Source organism: Lingula anatina, chromosome 7 (genome assembly GCF_051362555.1).
Source record: "Lingula anatina isolate TDL-2025a chromosome 7, LinAna3.0, whole genome shotgun sequence".
Lineage (NCBI taxonomy): Eukaryota > Metazoa > Brachiopoda > Lingulata > Lingulida > Lingulidae > Lingula > Lingula anatina.
The window spans coordinates 252,699-276,874 of record NC_141773.1 but is presented as its reverse complement, the minus strand read 5'-3'; the positions used below and the strand labels follow the sequence as shown (position 1 = coordinate 276,874).

Below are 24,176 nucleotides of genomic sequence, written 5' to 3'. Positions count from 1 at the left end.
TGGGGCATCAGATTTATTGTTTTAAGTCTGCTCTTTTATGAACTTGGCCTCAAATACTAAACTGCTAAATACAAGGGAGGAAACATTCTTATTATGGTTTTTAACCTCTGCCCATTGGGAATACACCTACGACATTCACAACCATGACTGGAACTGCTACTACTGCCATCTTTCTATATCCATCAGACTGGAAGTGCCACTACTGCCACCTCTCTAAATCAACAAGACTGGAAGTGCCACTACTGCCATCTCTCTACATCCAAAAGACTGGAAGTGTCACTACTGCCATCTCTCTACATCCAAAAGACTGGAAGTGTCACTACTGCCATCTCTCTACATCCACAAGACTGGAAGTGCCACTACTGCCATCTCTCTACATCCACAAGACTGGAAGTGCCACTACTGCCATCTCTCTACATCCACAAGACTGGAAGTGCCACTACTGCCATCTCTCTACATCCACAAGACTGGAAGTGCCACTACTGCCATCTCTCTACATCCACAAGACTGGAAGTGCCACTACTGCCATCTCTCTACATTCACAAGACTGGAAGTGCCACTACTGCCATCTCTCTACATCAACAAGACTGGAAGTGCCACTACTGCCATCTCTCTACATCAACAAGACTGGAAGTGCCACTACTGCTATCTTTCTTTTCCCTTGGTGTAGGAGAACAATTGTCCTGTGACAACTCACATGATGTTGTGCATATGCACACAGTAACACACATATATGTAGAATTACACAAATAAAGTGCACATTTCTTGCTGTGCCCACGAAGACACATATACGAACACTTGCACATTTAAGTACATAACTGTCAATATAAACATACTGGTTTAGAAATAAAACCAATACAGATATTTTAAAACAAATTATAAGACAAAACTGATATTTTTCTTTTATAAAACAACAGTACAATTGGATTGGTGATCTTCTATTCTGCTTACAATATTTTCCTTCATGTAATATAATGCACTGATAAAATAAGCACCATTTTCACTCAACATAAAACTTTTCCTCCATTATCTCACTTTTGTGAGATCTTGTGTGGGTATAGATTACCCTCCTCTCCTCTCTCTCTCTCTCCAAAAATCAGGAATAAACTTCACCGTTACAGTCTGATTAATTTCTTTGTAAGTCTTAATCAACTCCCCCCTGAGTGAGCAGCCTATACCATCCTATGAATAAAATATCTCTAGCCACTCACTTACGACCATTCATCACACATGAAAATATCCACTTGCAGGACACTAGTCATGTAACTGACACATAAATAAGGATACCCAACACTTCCGATGTAAAGTAGATTGACTGGGCTAGGTAGTTAATCACAGAGGCCCCGGTTGAGGATTTCCAAGAGGTTGTTGGTCGAAGAATAAATGACCCAGAGTTGTTAGATATGATTGTGTGGAGTTTTTTTTTTTTTTTTTTTTTTTTTTTTTTTTTTTTTTTTTTTCAAAGACTTTTTATTGCATTTATTCACTCAAAAAAAAAAAAAAAAGAAAATATACATATATAATAAAATATTTAAGCAGATAATCAAAGATTGAAAGATTAAATGCATGTAATACAATGCTGGTGATAATTACGGTAATTAAATACTAATAGGTAAATAAAAAGATCATAAATATATAGATTTACTCTCACTCACTCATCCATCCATACATACTACGCGTATGCATGCTTGTTGTGAGCTACATCTCGGCAACTATAACATATATAATGAAATATTTAGACAGAAAATCAAAGATTAAATGCATATGATACTGATAATAATTACGGTAATTAAATACTGATAAATAAATAAGAACATAAATATATAGACTTACTTTCACTCACTCATCCGTCCATACATACTACACGTATACATGCTTGTTGTGAACTACATAACGGCAACTATAGCGTACTAGAGGTGAAAATTTTAACACGTTATGGTAGGAATGCGTTTCCATTTTGTATTGAACCTGTCTTCTTTTCCTGTCTTTATAGCAATGTATTTTTCTATTTTCTTCTTCTGACTAAGAAAATGTAGAAACAGTTCAAAATCATAGACTGATGGATTTTCTGAATTTTTGTTTATGAATTGTTTAGCCACAATAATGCAGAAATTTAAAGCTTTTACGCGCTGGTCGCTTGACAGACACCCGTACATTATAGTTTTTTCATTTTTTCTGAAGTGTATGGTGTTATTCGGAATGTTCCACCAGTTTTCAAATGCAATCCAAAAATTTCTTGCACGTACACATTCTACAAAACGATGTATTATTGTTTCTTTCATATGGCAGTTAATACATCCTGGGCTAGTAACTATTTTCATTTTGAACAGTGTAGAATTTGTGTACAGCACATTGTGAATTATTCTGTATTGCATTACTTGTAGTTGAGTTTCTTTGACAGACTCAAATGGTATCAAGAAAACTCTCTGCCAATCATTTTCACTTACGCCTGATTTGATGAGATGCAAACTTGCTGTGGGTAAATTTATTACTTTTCTTTCTATTAGCTTATCGTAAATGGTTTTTGTAGAGGCTAGAGTCCATACTATCTCATCTGAGTCTGTGTTGTCAACTGTTTCTGCATTTTCCCGAAGTTTACGTAACCATGATATCGGAATTGATTTTTTTACTTTTTCGTATTCTAGAAAATTCGGCAGCTTAATGTCGAAGTTGTGTTGATTTATTATTTCTTCTAATGATATAAATTCACCATTAATATTTATAATATCTTGCATATAATTTACTCCGGCTTTTGACCAATGCCTTAGATATATTGACTTTTTGTTTACAAGTATGAATCTATTATTCCATATTATCTGTTTCTTTATATCGGAGGCATTATTAGGGTCTGTTTGTATTAAATCACTCCATGCATCTAGCATGGTTACGTAAAAAGGTGGTATGTCCGAAATGTTAATATTCTTCAGTTCATAATTACAACTGAAAATAAGTTTTCCTCCCACACTTCTTAAATATTTCAGTATGTTTATAACCCACGGATCATCGTTGTCAGCTAACATTATGCGCTTAACCATTGAGGCCTTCAGAGACCGCACGTGCGATGGCACATGCGTCAAATTTAAACCACCTTTACTCTTTGGGGCTATTAATGTATTTTGCTTTAATTTTGGTTTTTTATCATTCCATAGAAATTTTTTGAATAAAGCATCTATCCTCAAAATAATATCATTTGGGGTCTCAAGAACTGTATTAGCATAAACCAGTTTAGCCAGACCCAATGTTTTCAGTATTTGTATCTTTCCAATCCATGTGAGGTCTCTGCTGGACCAAAGGTTAAGCAGCTTTTCAATTTGATCAACTTTACTATCGAAGTCTAGAAACCTGCAGCTTTCGTAATCGTAAGAGAAATGAATTCCGAGAGCTTTTATTGGTCTATCCGGCCATAGCAACCCGAGGGGCTTTTCGTCGTTGAATCTATTGCTTCCAAGCCACAGGGCTTCGGACTTGCTCAAGTTTAGTTCTAAACCAGAAATTTGTTTGAATTCAGATATTAATTTCAATGCGTTTTTAGCGGACCCAACATCATTTAGAAATAGCGTTGTATCGTCGGCATATTGGCATAATTTGTGTTCATGACGATCAATAGTAATTCCCCGTATGGATGGATCTGCGCGTATTGCGCAGGCTAGTATTTCTACGGCCAGCACGAATAGAGGGCCGGACAGTGGGCATCCTTGTCTTACACCTCTTGTAATTGAAAAGAATCGCGAGGAATATCCGTTGTTTGTAATACAACTGGAAGCATTGGCGTACATAATGTCAAACCACTGAATGAAGTCAGGGCCAAAGTTGAATATTTTCAGGCATTTTTTTATAAATTCCCATTCAATGCAATCGAACGCTTTTTTAAAATCTAAGAAAATTGCCATCCCTTCTTTATTTTGCCTTTTTGTTGAGTACATAAGATCCCAGATGAGTCTTATATTTTCACCGATATATCTTTTTTTAACGTACCCGGTTTGGTTTTTGTTGATAATGGTTGGTAAAGTCATTTCCATTCGTTTTGCAAGTGCTTTTGCGGCTATTTTGTAGCTTACGCTTAGCAAAGAAATAGGTCGCCAGTTTTCCAAACGGTGTCTATCCTTGTCTTTTTTGGGAATTAGAGTTATTATACCCTGCCGTTGGCTAATATTTAACTGACCAGTTTCAAAAGCAAAATTCAAACAGTCTGCAATTTCCTCTCCTAATTCTTCCCAGAATTTCATGTAAAATTCTGCGGAGAGCCCATCGACACCCGGGGTTTTATTCTTCTTTTTTGTAAGTTCTTTGAGTGCGTTTTTGCACTCGTTGATGGTTAGCTTTCCTTCACATGCGATTTTTAGGTCGTTTGGAATTTGGGGTATGTTTTGTACATTGAAAAATTTGTTTGAGATTCTCTCGTTAAAGGTAGTGTTCTGTGAGGTGTACAAATTTTCATAAAACTTTTCCTGTTCTTGTAGAATATCTTTATCGTTAGTTACTGTTAGTGTATCATTAATTAGTTTTGTAATTGTATTTCTGACCCGATTCCGTTTTTCCAAGTTGATAAAGTAATTTGTATTGCGTTCGCCCTTTTCGTACCATCTCACTTTACTGCGCATTATTGCACCTTCAGTTTTAGCTTCTAAGATTAAATCATATTCAGTCTTAAGTTTTTCTAATTCTTTAGCTTTTTCTTTATTAAATTGATTGTCTATCTCGGCTTGTAGCACGTTGATTTTTTTCCAAATGTCTCTTTCATTTTCTCTATGTTGTTTAGATTTTTGCTTTGAAAATTTTATTGAAAACTGCCGTATTTCCATGGTTATCATATCAAATGCTAAACCACGGTCCTCTAAGTAATTGTATCTGTTTTTTGCTTCATTAATTACAATTTTCATTTCGTTAATATATCTTTCGTCTCCTAGTAAAGTATTATTGTGTTTCCAAAACCCTCGCCCTCTAACTGTCACATCTTTTGTCTTTAAAAACAAAGATATTGCATCATGATCAGTGTAAGGTGCGTACAGTATCTCCGCCTTTTCTATAAAACAATTTTCTATAAGTTCGTTAGATGTTATCCAGTAGTCTAGTCTGCAGGAAATTTTTGATTCGGAGTTTTTCCATGTGTATCTTCTTTCTGCACCATGGAACTTTCTCCATGTGTCATTTAAATGATATTTTTTCATAATACTTTGTATTTCATGTATAACTTTATCTTTAATGTGTGTGGACAGTCCACCATGTTTATCTAGCTTGGACAATGTGCAGTTGAAGTCACCCCCTATAATTACATAATCAGATTCATATTTAGCTAGTTCTTTATAGAGAAATCTGTAAAATTCAACTTGTTCATTTATTTGATTTGGGGCATATATATTACACATAAGAAAAGTGCTCGTACCAATTTTAATTTTCACGCCTAGAAGACGACCATCCGGGTCTGTAACTGTGTCTATAATGTCATATTCTATGTTATTTTTAAATAAAATCATGACCCCTTTGCTATGCCCAGTACCATGATTATACCAAACCTTTCCACCCCACTGAGCGCGCCATAATTTTTCGACTTTCTGCGAGCTGTAGGTTTCTTGTAGGAGGAAAACATTTTCAGGCCTTTTATGTAGCCACCTAAATACTCCCTTTCTTTTTTTAAAGTTATTTAGCCCCCGGACATTTAAGGATAATATACTAAAATCAAAACTCATAAAAGCATTTTAATGTATTGACAGACATAACGTTTTCGTTGATATATATGTATGTACGACAATGAGTCACACCATTCTTTTCATCGCTTAACAAACAGACATGTATCACGTGCACACTTTTACTTTCGTACACAATCTCAGTCTTACGCAGGGCCATTATCCACTTACTCACCTCATTTAAACACAAACATACACTCACACAATATACTACATATAGGAAAACGCACATGGGAGAGCGTTCAGTTTTGTGCGACAATTGGTTTTATGTGCGAAATTAAAGCAAGAGGAAAATGGAAAAGGGAGAAATAAAGTTCATGCTCAAGCGTTTCTTATCTTTAAATTAATATCATCGTGCAGGTCAAATTTCACCCTTTTTGTGCTGTCTTTCGGCCGACCATAGACTGACCCATTAAAGTACCATGCTTGGTCAATTTCAGGGTGGCTAACGAGGCGCTGGATAAGTTGCGCGTTCTTTTTTGTGACGTCATCTGCCAGTCTCAAGTTTTGCCTCGAGGTTTTCATTGCCCTTCTGCACCTCATAATTTTGGCTTTTGTCTCCGTGTTATTCACTCGTAAAATTATAGGTCTCGGTTGTTGTGTTTTTGCCCCAGGTATACGATGTACTGCTAGAATGTCATCATCCCGGAGTGTTATCTGTGCTATTTTTCTTTTATAAAACAACAGTACAATTGGATTGGTGATCTTCTATTCTGCTTACAATATTTTCCTTCATGTAATATAATGCACTGATAAAATAAGCACCATTTTCACTCAACATAAAACTTTTCCTCCATTATCTCACTTTTGTGAGATCTTGTGTGGGTATAGATTACCCTCCTCTCCTCTCTCTCTCTCTCCAAAAATCAGGAATAAACTTCACCGTTACAGTCTGATTAATTTCTTTGTAAGTCTTAATCAACTCCCCCCTGAGTGAGCAGCCTATACCATCCTATGAATAAAATATCTCTAGCCACTCACTTACGACCATTCATCACACATGAAAATATCCACTTGCAGGACACTAGTCATGTAACTGACACATAAATAAGGATACCCAACACTTCCGATGTAAAGTAGATTGACTGGGCTAGGTAGTTAATCACAGAGGCCCCGGTTGAGGATTTCCAAGAGGTTGTTGGTCGAAGAATAAATGACCCAGAGTTGTTAGATATGATTGTGTGGAGTTCTGAGAGAGAGTGAAGCATGGTTCTCAGGACAGATCTCAAGGCTGATGTATTATCATAGAACTACTCTCTGCAGCAAGAGCTGGCAGCATTGGATATTTTATTATCATCAGTACCAGTGTTACCAAATTTTTTTAGTTTACGTTCCCACTTTTTACCTAGAAAAAATCAAAGGACTTTTACTCAAGCATTATTTCATCTAGACATCATAAAATATCTTTGGATAACTGTGGACTAGATAGATTACAGTTATAACTTCTAGATTACAACTGACAGAACATTTTGTGACATGGTATTCTTATAGTGTGATAATAGCTATACTGTGGGGTGATGGGAATGCTACTTCAGCAATTTTCTGAACTATGAAAAGAAATTTCTTGCATAAAAAGTGAGAAATTCTTCACAAAGCAGACAATTTTGATCCCTGGACATTGCATTGTAGCACTGAAAGTGAAAGACGATAAAGTGAAAATTGACAATTGAAGAATTTCATTTATGTGTCTGTCTAACATTAAAGTGATGTACTTCACAGTGAAAACTACAGCAGTCATGTGTCACAGTCACAAAATAAAAAATAAATCCTATACATCTTCACACCAGCAATTATATCAGATAAATCCTCAGGGAAACGAAAGTAATCAAGTCTATATTTGGAACTTTCAACACAGCTTGATTATTGTGGCTTTCTATTAATATATATCAAGATCTACCAATGTAATGTCCGTTCTAGAACTGTGCACTGCACACCTGATATAGATAGTCCCACACAGGTCTAGATAATCCAACATAGGTCTAGATAATCCCACACAGGTCTAGATAATCCAACATAGGTCTAGATAATCCAACACTGGGAAGGACAGGGACAGTTGTTACCATGAGAGAGAGAGAGAGAGAAAATTTACTGGTGAAAAGAACCAGACAAAGCTGTATTTTAGAAAGAATGAACAAGACACATATACACATGCAAGCATCCCCATACAGTGACAAATACACTGTATTATATAGTGGATACAATCCATCCCCATACAGTGACAAATACACTGCATTATATTGTGGATACAATCCATCCCCATACAGTGACAAATACACTGCATTATATTGTGGATACAATACATCCCCATACAGTGACAAATACACTGTATTATACTGTGGATACAATACATCCCCATACAGTGACAAATATACTGTATTATATTAGGGATACAATCCATCCCCATACAGTGACAAATACAATGTATTATACTGTGGATACAATCCATCCCCATACAGTGACAAATACAATGTATTATACTGTGGATACAATCCATCCCCATACAGTGACAAATACAATGTATTATACTGTGGATACAATACATCCCCATACAGTGGCAAATACACTGTATTATACTGTGGATACAATCCATCCCCATACAGTGACAAATACACTGTATTATATAGTGGATACAATCCATCCCCATACAGTGACAAATACACTGTATTATATAATACACTGTATTATATAGTGGATACAATCCATCCCCATACAGTGACAAATACACTGTATTATACTGTGGATACAATCCATCTCCATACAGTGACAAATACAATGTATTATACTGTGGATACAATCCATCTCCATACAGTGACAAATACAATGTATTATACTGTGGATACAATCCATCTCCATACAGTGACAAATACAATGTATTATACTGTGGATACAATCCATCCCCATACAGTGACAAATACACTGTATTATATTGTGGATACAATCCATCCCCATACAGTGACAAATACACTGTATTATACTGTGGATACAATCCATCCCCATACAGTGACAAATACAATGTATTATATTGTGGATACAATCCATCCCCATACAGTGACAAATACACTGCATTATATTGTGGATACAATCCATCCCCATACAGTGACAAATACACTGTATTATACTGTGGATACAATCCATCCCCATACAGTGGCAAATACACTGTATTATATTAGGGATACAGTCCATCCCAGAGGTAGAAGAGTAGTCTAGCTGAGGACTAGCAGGTGCCCAAACTCTGTATTTCTTTCTCCACATGGTGCTCTAACATGTTCCTAGCCACTGATCTCAGTAACCTCTAGAGGACAGCCAACACAGACTGCCAATATTAATACTACTTAGTCACTGGTGAACATGACCACTGGCTGCATTCTGGTGGTGTTATTAAGATTGAATTATATGTGTCCATTGTAATAGTACTGGAAGTGTGTGTGTGTGTGTGTGTGTGTGTGTGTGTGTGTGTGTGTGCGTGTGTGTGTGTAAAAGGATGGGGGCGAACACAGTGGTAACAGAGACATTAGATGTGCTACCAGATGATCTTATCCTACTTCATAACCTACACTTTTAAACAGCATGTAATTGATTTACTGTGTTGCTAAAGTGTTGAAACAACTTTTAAGAGGATAACAATAAAAATAACGATAATAATAATAGAAAATAATTAAAGACAATCTTTTTAACAGGTAACATCTAAATTACTTCTGCTCCATCAATAGGTGCAATAACATGTATTTGTATCACTTCATGGGAATTGAAAACTGATTTACCTCTGTTATACTGATTTGTAAATAAGAACAAAACTGTGAAGTCTTAAACCAATCTAACATTTCCACAATTAAACCTGCTATTGTTGAATTAACCTCTTTCTTTGATATCCATCACTCTTTCCTCCACAAAATGGATATAACTTTTATAAATCCTACAAATAACAGGCTCATAAAGTTACACAAACTCAAAGCAGATAATTTAGAAAGTGATGTTGCTAAAATAATAAACATTCAATTTGTGTTACTTTGACTTTCAAAAGAGCCATCCATAACGGGGTTCTCATACTTGGGAATCTCTCTGCCATGTTCTAGGAATCAAACACAATCAATTTTTAGTGAATCAAAGAAAAGCTGGTTAAAGCTAATAATTATGATTGATTTCTATTAACCAATTTATCTTAATTAGCATTTGTAGTTTAACATGGACCATTAGTTTGAGATGGATTGCACTAGTACATAGGAAAGCTGGTAGTAATTCCAAAACTATGAAACCTTTTGATGGACTTGTACGCCCCCTGGGGAAACAGACCAGTAGAAAAGGTTAATGTGGTTTACTTTTGAAGCCAGTCAAACATGCAAGTGATTACTTTAATTTACTTAGGGGATAACTGAATTACAATGAATGAACTGAACTGAAAAAAGTAGCCTCAATGGGTCAGCAGTCTATTCCTCTCTGACCATGTTAATATACTGATATAATGTACTAGTAATATGTCACTGGGACATATAATATTGTGGATATCATACTGTCCACATGTCATCTATGTTAATATTCTGGCCCCCGTTTCACAAAAAAACTTAAGTCGGTTTCCCTGACTAAGAGCTTGGATACCAACGTAATTAAGTTGTTACGTCACTAAGTCCCGTTTCACAAAGAATCTAAAAGGTTGCTTACGTCATTTTTTTCTTAGCTGCTAGTCGACGATGTCTAGCCTCCTCGGGAGGAGACTTAAGTTGGCAAGCTCAACTAAAAGTCGGTAAATGAGAGCATAAACAACAAAAATTTGGAAAGAACATACCTCCTTCAAGATATTGTGTTATAATATCCTTGCATAGCACTGACATTTATGGAATATTGAAATAAAAAATAAAACGCCACTTCACCCAGTCGATTGCGTGTTTGTTTATGTTTTTGACCGCTAGACGTCCGTCAGCAGTGTTCCACGACAAGCTAATGTTTAACTGTTACTTTGAAGTTGTACTGAAGTTAAACTAATCAATAAAGTTCAAAAACAAACTTTGTTTGTGTTTTGACTGATTTTTATTGTTGATAAACAATCGTTCTAGGCCGAAAGAGGGCATGAAACATCATGTCTTGTGAAACTTTTGGAATTTTACACCTCCTTTTCTTGAAGAGTTTCTCGTGTGTGTCGACTACGGTAAGCACACCGACTTTAGATTCTTTGTGAAATACTCCTAGTCGACTGCAGCGTAGTCAACCTAGCTAGGCCATTCAGCTCAAGCTAGTCAACTACGGATTTAAGATTCTTTGTAAAATGGGGGCCTGTTATCTGTGACTGGGACATATAATATTGTAGATGTCATACTGTCCATGGATCATCCATGTTAATATTCTGTTATCTGGGACTGGGACATAAAATATTGTAGATGTTATACTGTCCACAGATCATCCATGTTAATATTCTGTTATCTGTGACTGGGACATATAATATTGTAGATGTCATACTGTCCATGGATCGCAACAACTTCAAAATGTTCTTCCTGATATCATTTGGTTTATAATTGTTTGAGGCCAAAGATTTTTTTCACTTCTTGCTAATGGAAGCATGACAATATTTACTGTGAAGTGGGGGGGGGGGGGGGGGGGGGGGGGGGGGGGAATGGGGGGGGGGGGATTAGTTGATGTGTCTGGTTGTCTAACATAGTCAGCAACACCCGACTGGCTTTATAATTCATAAAACACACAAATCTGGTGTTCAAATTAAAATTAGGTTAATATTAATGAGTTAAATTTGGCAGACTCAACCATGATAAAGGGTTTTTTTAATGAGTGAAGTATATACCCTGTCTCATTCGCCCTCCAGACATATATAACGGGCGTGGGTCTACCCCTCAATTTCCCTCCTGTTCTGAAGTGAAAAAGTTAACAGTGACATGCCTTCCAATAGAGGAACCACTGGGCCCAGTGCTTCTCTAACCAGGATATGGTAAATGGTGTGTAAAATTGGATTGCTGTCTCGGTTCCCTGAGGAGGTCTAACCATGTAATAAAACAATCTAGATAGAGACAGTGCCATCTACCAGCTGGTCTCGCCCAAAATCTAGACAGGTAAATGTCAGTTCCCATTAAATGGGTATTAAAGTGACATTAAAACAAGATTATAATCATGTATTCATTGCCTGGACTTCAAAATAACAATTCACTGCAAATGACTTCTGAAAACTGTAAGGAGAGAGAGAGAGAGAGAGAGAGAGAGAGAGAGAGAGAGAGAGAGAGAGTAACCCCTCAGAGAAGGAAATAAAAGCCATGTGTCTGCAACACAACAATTTATAAATTCAATCAAATTTTCTCCTAGGCACTCATATGACAGTCTGATAACATCTGCCTTGGTCTTAACATTCCCGTTTAAGGTATCAAAACTCCACTGAGGGGCTACTGAGGGCTGACTTCATCAACTATCCCATGATAATTAACTCAGAAACATGTCATAATTGCTCCCCATCCAGTGATAAGCAATGTCAAGTTAATGAACAAACTGTCATAATTGGACATTCTTCAATTCTGAGTAATTTGTTCCAATATGACGGGTCCGAACTGGAGACAACCATTTTGATCAATACATGGTATGGTTTACATCTCGTATGAGATTCCTCTTTCTCCCCAGAAGACCAGTTTTTTTACATGTGGCCATTGTAACATAGCACAATATTAGGATTTGAAGTTTAATAAGTAGTAAATTGAATCAGAAGGCCATTCCCCAGATTCTACATTACTTCTGGAACATTGATTAACTATCTGCTGCCCAACCAACGAGAAACTTCAATTCTCTGGTGTATTTTTTTTCTATTCTTTCTATTTGCTTGACAAATACAAGTGTGGCACTGCAAGAATACTTTTACCAAATACAGTAATTCCTTACAGATTTTAATTAACTTACTTAGTTCAAAATATACCTTTTCAAGTCTTAGGTTTATCATTTCTTGCTCTATCAAATGTTCTCTTTGACGTGAAGCCAATTTTGAGTCTAAAAATGTCTTTATCGGCTTTTGGAATATTGTAAGCAAAAAAAGTTGTGAGCAACCCAATTAAACAATTTCTTTCAAATATAATGAGTTAAAAGCAAATATGTAAAAACACTGCTGGCAGACAAAAATGAAAACTAACCGTATGTCCTGTCACAATATATGGATGATCAGGGACTGAAACCCTGGGACAGCTAAGACAGAAACCCTGGGGGATCCTCAAAACCTGGGGGACCATGAAACCCTGGGAGATCCTGAAAACTTGGGGGACCATGAAACCACAAGAAACCAGAAGCAGCTGAGAGAGAAGACAGAAGCAAGAAGTGACTGATATGGAGCTAGATGGAAATGTTGCCAAATGTCTGATAATAGAAAGTCAGAAGATGATTTTGATGATGAACAGTGCCAATGTACCTTAAAATATAAGCTGATGCCAAATCCCATAAATACTGTAGTATATATAATACTTATCACAGTCTCATATATTAATATTTTGTATAAGATATACATTCCTTACATTGTATAATCTATAAAGTGTTAACATTAATCAACTTCTGTTACATCATAGTTATGAATGCTACTGGGAATGTATGCCTTCAAGGTACAACCAACAACACTAAGACTATAATTTACTACAAAGTACTTTGTTGAAATGTTAGTAATTTAAAAAGCAATTACTTTTACTAATAGGCATATATCAAAAAGCAGATGATCTCAATTAACAACATGAATTAATTGCTAAATTATCTTTAGAAATGTTTTGAGAAGACTAAATATTAACAAATACGTCAAGAACGCAGACCCCCCCCCCCCCACATTGCCCAGGCCCTGTAGACTGTATAATATCAAGTTCAGAAAAAAAAGAAGTGAAAATGAGTTGAAAGTCCCAGTAGAGGGCACAGCTGAAGACTGACCCCGCAGAGAGTGTGAGACAATCCTCCCTCCAGGACTGAAATTATGGGATGGAACGACTGCATAACAGTTGGTCAGGATGCTTTTTCATTCTGTTGACTTTTATGGCATCTCATGATTGTGTTATTATATTGCATTTCATAAAATTTTACATCTGATTTTCTTTAAAACTCTTTTTATTCCCTTATCTTTACATCCCATCTATATTCTACAGTTCTGATGACACATTCAAAGCCTTTATGTTATTTCACCAAATGTACCAATAATCTGATTTATTCTTATTGATAATAACCAGATATCTCTCTCACATAGAGCAATAAGTACATGAGGTCCTGTTACGTCAGTGGAGCCCTGATTTAATTCACGAGATGGGTGAAATGCTGTTAGTATTGATAATTAGACATGGTTAACAGCTCAGGGCCCATAGTTCATGGTCACTGATTGGATTAGTTGATATGGAGTTACTGGACTATGCTTGAACCCTCAGATATTGCTATTTCATTGCTGTTTAGACATTAACTGTCTGCTAAGTAAGATAAAATGGTGTGATACTCAGAGATGGGGACTGAATGCTTAAAACTGGAAGAAAGCCCTTCTCTTTCTCCCACTCTAGATGGCTTCAGATCAAATTGAGTAACTTTCTGAACTCTTTTCTATCATTTAAAAGGGAAAGAAACAAGCTTTTATCTCTGAATATCTGCAAACTATTTATAAGATATGACTTCACACACTGTCACATCTTACACAGTGCCACATTTAGCGCAATGTCACATCAAGCACACAGTCACACCTAACACATTGTAACATCTAACACACTGTCATACCTAACACACTGTCACATCAAACACACTGTCATACCTAACACATTGTAACATCTAACACACTGTCATACCTAACACATTGTAACATCTAACACACTGTCATACCTAACACATTGTAACATCTAACACACTGTCATACCTAACACATTGTAACATCTAACACACTGTCATACCTAACACATTGTAACATCTAACACACTGTCATACCTAACACATTGTAACATCTAACACACTGTCATACCTAACACATTGTAACATCTAACACACTGTCATACCTAACACATTGTAACATCTAACACAATGTCATACCTAACACATTGTAACATCTAACACAATGTCATACCTAACACATTATATATCTAACACAATGTCATACCTAACACATTGTAACATCTAACACACTGTCACACCTAACACATTGTCACATCTAACACACTGTCATACCTAACACATTGTCACATCTAACACACTGTCATACCTAACACACTGTCATACCTAACACATTGTCACATCTAACACACTGTCATACCTAACACATTGTAACATCTAACACACTGTCATACCTAACACATTGTCACATCTAACACACTGTCATACCTAACACACTGTCATACCTAACACATTGTCACATCTAACACACTGTCATACCTAACACATTGTCACATCTAACACACTGTCATACCTAACACATTGTAACATCTAACACACTGTCACACCTAACACATTGTAACATCTAACACACTGTCATACCTAACACATTGTCACATCTAACACACTGTCATACCTAACACACTGTCACATCTAACACACTGTCATACCTAACACATTGTAACATCAAACACACTGTCAAATCTATGACAAAGTGATGACAAAAACTGAAATCTAGTGTGAGCTTGACTTAATTAGCAACAAGAAGAATAGACCCAACTTAAATAAAAATGCAACTACAAACACTCTCTGTTATGACTAATGTCCCAATAATACTGTAGGCCTACTCCACATTCTCCTTGTGTTCTCTACAATGTATCATTTCCACAGACATTCTCCTTGTGTTTTCTACAGTGTATCATTTCCACAGACATCCCTTCATCATTAAACCAGGCTTAAGAGACATAAATCAATCAAACAAATTAAAGTGTGACATGGTGTCTCCTAGGTATGCTAGAAATTGAATATATACCAGAGACAAATGTGAAGCCATAATAATAAGTCCCACATTATGTACAGAGTAATCCAAAATGTACACACTTTTGCACTGAAATCCAAGGCCACTATAACAACCCAAGGACAGCCTTTGACGTCAAATTCACAACACAATATCCCCTATGAAACATTCTCAAGAGCCATGGCCAATATGGCTGCCAGGATGAGATGATCTTAATTCTAAAGGAGTTAACTGAGGCAAAGAAGGACAAAACTAGTGAATTAATGCACCCAGTTTCTTTCAGGCCTGCCGTACATATTTAACTTTGTAGTGTTTTAAAAGTTCCAAATGGGTACATTTTTGGAACACCCTATATTCATATAATTACAAAAAAGTGGCGTAACTGAAGCAATCAATTTTATGTCTGTAGAAGATTTGGAATTGCAAATATCTATATTCCATATCTTATATCCTGACAGCAAGTGTGCCCCAAATATGATGCTATAACATGAAAATCAAATGGTCATACCCTTTATAAATATATACACAAATGGTTAAGAGCAATAGAAGCAAATGAGCAACAATAACATGTGAAATATAAAACATGCACAATTTGGGGATAGGGGAGAGTGGGGTGGAATAACTCAGCAGCATCACCTGACAGCCAACTTCACAACTGTGGACTGCAATAAAACTTGAAAATTGCGGATAACAGGACCAGGGGAGATTTGGTACTCACAGTTGACTTGCAGGTATATCTTGGTCCTGTTCTCTTCTTTATCTGAGTCCAAGAAGATCACTTTGCACATGTACCAGCCCGCGTCGCTCTGTCGGATACTGCTGATCTCTATAGACGCCTGCTCTACCAGACTGATTCTTCCCGCGTACTGGGCATCCACATGCGGCGTGAATCCCTCAAACTGGAACAAAACATTGAACATGGTCCAACTACGGCACTGTTATGAAAACTCACAATTTTTACAAGGTCAGGACACATATTCATGACAAAACTTTAGTAAGTCTATACTAAACTTTGGTATATTTCCATCCTGTAAAATTAGTGATGGTCCATTAACATATAGTCAATATTTCTCTTTGTCCATTTCTTTCAGTATGTACAACAGGCAGAATCTCACTGAAGTGGGCTACCACTGATTTACTTTTGCTCTGAAAATTTTCAACTTTTGAGTTAGATGATAGGCTAATTGGTGTGTCAGCCGACAGAATAGCCTACCTGTCAGTATATCATACCTGTGTAAGAATAGCCTACCTGTGTCAGTATATCATACCTGTCAGTATAGCCTACCTGTGTCAGTATATCATACCTGTGTTGGTATATCATACCTGTGTTAGAACAGCCTACCTGTGCAAAGATCGCCTGTTCCAGCCCTTCCTTCTTCCATTCGATCATATTGTCCACAAATTTACCACCAGGGTAGTTGATGTTACACTCCAGGATTTCGTTGCTGCCTTCGTTGACTATCTTCTTCACTGAGCCTAGAACAGAGACAGATCAAATCATTTATCAAACCCAAGAGTTGGCATTAGAGGGGGCACAACAACTTGAATGTTGATTTACACCCGGATACACCCACTGCCTGCCTGCCTGCCCCCCCCCCCCCCAATCTTTCCCTTTCCACAAACTTAATTGGGTTTTAGTTTTCTTTAAAATTTTACAGACTAACCCATGCCTAGGGAGTAGAAAGTTATCAGGAGTTGATAGCTATGCACCTCCAGCCCATACCCACTGGCGAGGTTTACACTCAGAATGCCCACAACAGGGAATATGATGGTTTCAGAAGACCACTCTTCTGGCTAGAAAACAGCTGCCCTCATATTGCTTTCAATTTGTTATTAATTTCTTTTTTTTTTTTTTATTTTAAGTTTCAACAATTTTTTGACAAGGAAACATTGTTATGTCTTAAAATCCAAAGTCAAAGGAATTTACACCTCTAGTTTATTGGAAAGTCCACATTTCAACCCCTTCCCACCTTTAATTTATGGCTAAGGGACTTAAAAAGCATTGATATAAAGGGCATTCTCCTGATTACTAGTACACATCTTTTTCATTTACTTTGGAATCAGAAAGGTGTCTGTTGCTTACCAGTATACCTTAACTTTTGTCAAGTCAGAATCATTATTTACTTGTAGCATTTCAAGTCTCCCGTTTAAGCATCAATATTTGTTATTTCAAAATGTTTACTATTACTAGTTTATTCTAAAATCACTTTTAAGAGATAAATAAGGTAATAATTACACAAGAAAATAAAAATTTATGCAACATTATTCCAATACAACAATATGTACGTACATATAAAAATGACACAAGGCACAATATACACCAAACATACAGTTACATATAGGGAGGGGGGAGGGGGGAGGGGGGTTACAGGGGTGACGAGGGGAGATGGAATTGAGGGAAATGTTTGAAGGCCAAAAATTATTACAATAAATATGTCAACATGCACCAACAAAACCAGCCATGCACCAACAGAGAGAGAAGACAATGACATCTAAACATCTTCACCTCAGGACTGGCATCTCCATAGACATATTACCATATAAATCTACCCAAAATAATGAACCTATTGTTCTCATTTTGCAAAAGGACACTTAATCTATGATTATATTCAAAAACAAACATATCACCTCCATGACATAATTCTAACTAAACGAAGGACATTAACACAAATGTGGACATCTATTTTCAAAGCAACAAACTTGACACACTGAGAATAAACAAATCATGTCAACACTTGGCATTCATACATAAAGTACCTGAAAAGAAACCAAATTTCTCAGAAATGGAAACTATTTAATATCAACAAAACCACCTGGAACAAACCTTGCCAATTTGTTCTGATAGAAAAGATGTCATGCTTGAATAAAACCAAAAACCTGCATGCATCCCGCAACCAAACGACATCTTGCATGAATAACACAGTATATTAATTCTTAACTCATCAAATGAACATTTCATTCAAAACAAGACTGAAAAATATCAAAAATATTTTAAAAGAAAAACAGGGCTGAGTATTATAACATATATAGTCTGCAGTCTCTCTAACGAGTAACTGAAAGGCAATAATAAAGTATATGAAATCTGGTCAAGTTCACACCAGGAATAAATTTAGACAGGAAATACAGTAACCAGATGACCAGATAGCTGAGGCTATCCAGTCTCATTCTATGTAATCTAGTCATCTGGTGACATCATCTAGGCAATTCCTGGTCTAAATATGTTAAGGTTGTGAACAGGCTTAAAAATGATCCTACCCCAGCAAAGTTCGCTTTTTAAATTCTGGACACATTTTATATATGTGTGTTTGTCCGTAAATAAATTGAGCTTTTCAGCCAAATTGCTCATTTTTGGACAAAATCATGGTTCCTTGGCAAACATGTCGACTATCTTTTAATATCTCTTGCCAGAAATCCCAATGAGGTGCATCAAGCTGCATCCATTAAATATCCCAAGGTTATAAGACAAGTGAATGCTTCATATTAATATTATATTTGAACAAATTCACAATCCTGCCTCACCAACATCAAACTGTGCCGGAGTACTCTTATATTAATACTACACTTACTCAAAATCTACTGAAACTCTGTTACAACAAGCTAAACTATTAAAGGTTAAAAAATGTTTCAAATTTTCAAATTTTAGTATCAAAATTTAAATTTCAGCAAAAAAGGGAAGCAAAAACAAATATGTGGTTACGCTTTTTTGCAAGGCGTATCTTTCAGCAGTAAGTCCAATAGGCAAACAAAACTTGCTCACTGTATCAATAGAAAATAAGATCAAGAGAAAGCTTTGTTTTAATATGAACTTTGCACAAATTTATTGACAATTTGCTAACAGTCAACAAACTATCAATTAACTTGAGAAAGAAAGCGAAAAGAACTGCTTGATAAGCCTAGCTGTCCAGGTTAGAGACATGGAACACCAAATCATTACCCGCCACATCGCTTTCTGTGGAGACTAAGTGAGGCGGAATTATATGTCCTGTAATAGCAAAGATGTAAGGAAAAGTAAAATAGTCTTAAACAATCCTCTAGTTTCAAATAAATGGTAACAAAGACATATCATACCATATGTTTGATGAGGGACTATTTTGTCTCAGGAAAATAAGTGTTAATTTGATTACTGTTAGTTCAGCAACATGCTATCCCTCCGCTGCCACCGATGTTAAATGACCATTCCAAAGAATTGTTCTCCTTCATAATACCGTCTATCTTCTAAGATAACTTTTTCAAATATATTCCACCTATACATTTTTTTTAAATTTAAGTTGAAATAAGAAAAGTGAAACTGTTCATATTTTTTTCTTTTGATAATTAGATTTAAAAGCTTGTTAGAAGATGAAGATATTACAGTAAGGAAAACCATCACACTCTTGATACTAAAAAATAAAATTTCATGAGAAATTTATTTTATTTTTATTTATCCTTTATAAGACAGAGATTCACCTTTTGGAGATGTCACCATTTCTGCTAATTAACTGAAACAAATCTTATCAAAACAAGACTTAAAAGTTTGTACTGATCAATCACAAATAATTACAGGATACTATTTTCACTTTCAGACTTATCTGCTTTAAACATGCTTTTTCCAAATAAACTAAGACATGATAGTTAAAATAATTTAGACTTCAACATAATCCATGCTACCTAAAATGGAGATGGAAAAGCACAGGTTTTATGTGCTGCTGTAAACCAATATAGGGCCTTCTACTACATGAAATTATACATTTTTAATGGTTTTAATTCAAAAGTAAAGTAACTGAAAATAAACAAAATGGTGACAACATTTTAGTCTGAACAATGCCAGATCAAACAGAATTGTATTACCTAGTCAACTTTCAACAATTCATGATTTGTTCTTTGTAATAAGAAATGACCCTACATTATACATCAACAGTGTGATATAGTTATTAAACATATAATCTTTAACATATTATACATAATTTCCTGTTTGCTCAACAAGCACCTGCACCTTCAAAAAGAACTTAATCCACCAACTGTTAACACACCACATGCACAATAAACTGACACAGAGAACTTAAATGATAACTTAAATAAAACAACCCCATGTATATCTCACAGTGGCTTATCTGAGGGAAACAAGCAAATTAATAGATTTTAAATGTTCCTGTATGGAAATATAGGGTGTTCAAAGTTTTACAAAACCCCTCACAGTGCCCCATTCAGGTGGGATCCAGATCACCTGCCGTTCCCCCCCCCCCCTCCCCAGATATGCCACTGATACCACAGAGTGCTGCAGTGGTCCCAGGGAGACCCCCATGCCAACATCTAAACATGTACCTGTCTCATAAATACAAGCATACGGTGCCGAAATGTTGCAGGGAATTACGTTGTCCTCGGTATCCGTGCAATTGTTTGTCATGACGAGAGCTGAAAATCATAAGGACACATTACATCATGGGTGTGTTACCATAGCAACAAGCCCATCTTGACACGCATGTACATGTATTGGTAAGTTAACAAATGATTACATTATTAGTAGAACATTCATCAAATGCACAAATAGTTGTCCAATTATAGGCAGATTTATTAGTAAAACATTCCATATAGCCATTTGTACACAGCATACCATATAGTATACATCAGGGAGCAAGCAGGGCATCATTTCATATGGATAAACAATTCAATAATTTTGGCCAAACTCAATTTTTCTAAATCAAATAAATGTATTGGCAATTTTCATACAACATGTACTTTTCCTTCACCTAAACTGAATCATTTATAAAGATATTCCAGGAAAAAAAGTTCTTTCAATGTGGATAAGAGCAACATTTGTCTTTCATTTTAATATTTAATCTAGCTGAACAAAACCACTTCAAGCTTGGTTAAAAAAGAAAAAAAAAAAAAAACTTAATGCAGTTGGCGTTTAACCCCTCTGTTGTAAACATGTATGGAGTCCAGTGAAATAAAACGCTATGTGCTGAATAAGCCCCCCTCCCTCCCAAACTGGATTAAACCTGCTGATAGTGAAAGCTTCAGAATCTGTAAAATGACGCACTTTTACTGTTAATTTTACTGCATATCAGATTGCATTTTCATGTCTTGTTATATACTTTGGCTTGCCACCTCACACACACACATACAAACACACACACACAATGATAATTATAATAATAATAATATGAAAACTTTTCATCCTGTTGTAAATGCCAACAGTTTTTCCCCTCTTTTTTTCTTTTTTCTTTTTTTGCATCATCATAGCTGTAGTGTGTTCATTATATTTCTTCTGTGCTACATCCTGAGAAAACAATTCACTTTCCACTTGATCCTAAGTTAAGTAAAGGAAATTAGAGTGAAGTATGGGAAACATGCTACAGCAAAGTTTTCATGTCCTCGTAAACAATGATTTCTGGTGGAAATATTTGGCATAACAGGAACTGTGACCAAATTATTATGGACGTAATTGGTTGATTACTGCGGCCAACAAAGAGTTTACCCTGCCCATGGTCTGAAGAATTCCACTATTCACAGCAACAAAACATGGGTTGCTTTTTAAATCTATTTTAATAAAAGGTGCCTAGTATACAACCAATGTGTAACAATTTTTTCTGGGGTTAACTGTCTTTACTCTATCATATTTTTGACCTACTGAAATTAGTCACAAGCTTCAGATAAGTTACTTTTTATGAATTTCATAACCCAGCTGATATATCATACACATTGACATGAGAGATCATTCAAAACACATATTTTATGGTAAAAGATCTACAAATCTTCAAATTCATTTAGCAATAATCATGATAGAACATTTACTGTTTCTGCTTGAATTCCAACTTCATTAGATCAATGCTACTGCTCATAGAGCCTTGGCTATTATTGCTTGAAGATGAATAATTCAATACATTACTAAATGTCACATTCACAACAAACAGATGTTATAGTTTTAAAAGGAAAAAAAGCTTGGATGAACTTTACAACACCCATGAACCAGTCTTTCAGTTGTGCTTCTTTTCATTTCGCCTTGTGCAAAATTATTTACTAAAGATGAAAAATAACAAAAGAAAAAAAATTAATTAATGATCATCAGTTAATCAGTCAAATGAACAAATATATATAAATTCAAACATGTTCCCAGCTGCAGGTGAAAAATTCATATCCTCCATTGTCAAATGATCCTCACTTTTCTAGTTGAAATATCCTAAATACAGACTAGGTCATGGCCCATATAGTATTACATGATCAGTTTGACAGCACCTTCCAAGTACAAATTAACAGTTGATGGAGAAATAATTATTTCATCACCACTATAAGGCAGGTAAAGTGCTATCTATGTTAATAAGTTTTGTAAGGCAATCTTCTGGTGTTAATAATCTCGGAGAATGAAAACATCTAATGGTTTTACCAGTGGTGAAGAAAACTATGGTGGTCATAGTTTGAATTACTTTGATTTTATCACAAATTCTGTATTTATTTTTTTCTTTAACTGGGACTAACAACAATTTCTCAATGTTTTTCAATATATTATTGGCACTTTACATCAAAAAACACAACCATCTTGGAGCTATGTCTGAGACCTCGTGTAAATGCAGATGTCACCAGGGGGCACCACTAGTGTGATCACAGAGGACCAACGTGTGAAGAATTCACCACCACTCTCAGTGATGGAGGTCTTAACCTAAGGTTGTTGACTTGGCAAAACACGACCGCCATTCACTAATGGTGCCAACTACAGACTAGAGTCATTTATCTACATAGATCTGACTTCACCTCATTGGAGATAAAAAATGGATCTCATCTCTTCTGTTAAAATGGTGAATTTGCAGAGGAAAGCACCACTTTCAAATTTATATTTTTAAATAAATAATTTCTAGTACAAATAACACAGCATTTATTCATGTTTCAAATATATATATGTCAAGAGCAAGGCTGCCAAAGATTTGATATTACTTAAAGGGATAATAACTCTTCGTTTGAGATCTATATTTCACAATAAAAACATTTTGAACAACTCATGAAAATATAATATATTCTGCTGTACCACAAAAACGGCAGTTATAGCTATTATTTTGATATCTGAGCTTGTCTTTAGATCACGTGACCTCCATTGATGGCTATACTCTGTTATAATCTCTTAAGAGATTATAACAAAAAACAAACTTTTTAGAAAAAAACAGGGACTAACTTTGAATGTAAAAATGGATTCATTAACCATTGGCAAGTGTGGGAAAATTGTTGTTTACTCCAGGAAAATTCATTTTTTGGCCAAAACAAAGAGTTATTATCCCTTTAAGAAATCTTAGGCAAGTACAAATCATGCAGTGAATGTTTTTTATCTTTATAAGTATGTAAAATGCATAAAAAGGGGTTAACAAAACTCAATCCAAGCTCATAAAAGAAATATTCAATTACTGCTTCCCAGATCTTGCCACAAGACTATAGATGATATGAACTAGGAGCAGATATCTTAATATTCACCTCACAGTTCTTAGTTAAGATAAGTTACCATGGATAAGGTTCAGCAACCCACTGGGGTACTTCCATCAAGATGTATGTTCCAATAACAGTTATTTATTATTATATCTGCTACGTGGTATGTGCTTTTAAACATGTGAAGAAAAGAATTAGGTACAGAGGGAGCAATGGTTTGAATGTATATCAGTAATATGACC

At 35.6% G+C, this 24,176-nt stretch overlaps 1 protein-coding gene across 2 annotated transcripts in view; it reads right to left on the bottom strand.

The window, feature by feature from the left end:
* Positions 1–24,176, bottom strand: part of LOC106162586 (uncharacterized) — a 110,088-nt gene that overhangs the window by 64,516 nt on the left and 21,396 nt on the right. Inside the window, exons 2-4 of one of the 2 annotated variants that reach the window (XM_087017878.1) lie at positions 20,848–20,937; positions 16,889–17,022; positions 16,265–16,445 (exon numbers count right to left, since the gene is read on the bottom strand). In XM_087017878.1, coding sequence (XP_086874004.1) covers positions 16,265–16,445; positions 16,889–17,022; positions 20,848–20,937 — 405 coding nt within the window. The remainder of the gene's footprint in view (positions 1–16,264; positions 16,446–16,888; positions 17,023–20,847; positions 20,938–24,176) is intronic. The other variant, XM_087017879.1, reaches the window with a different exon arrangement.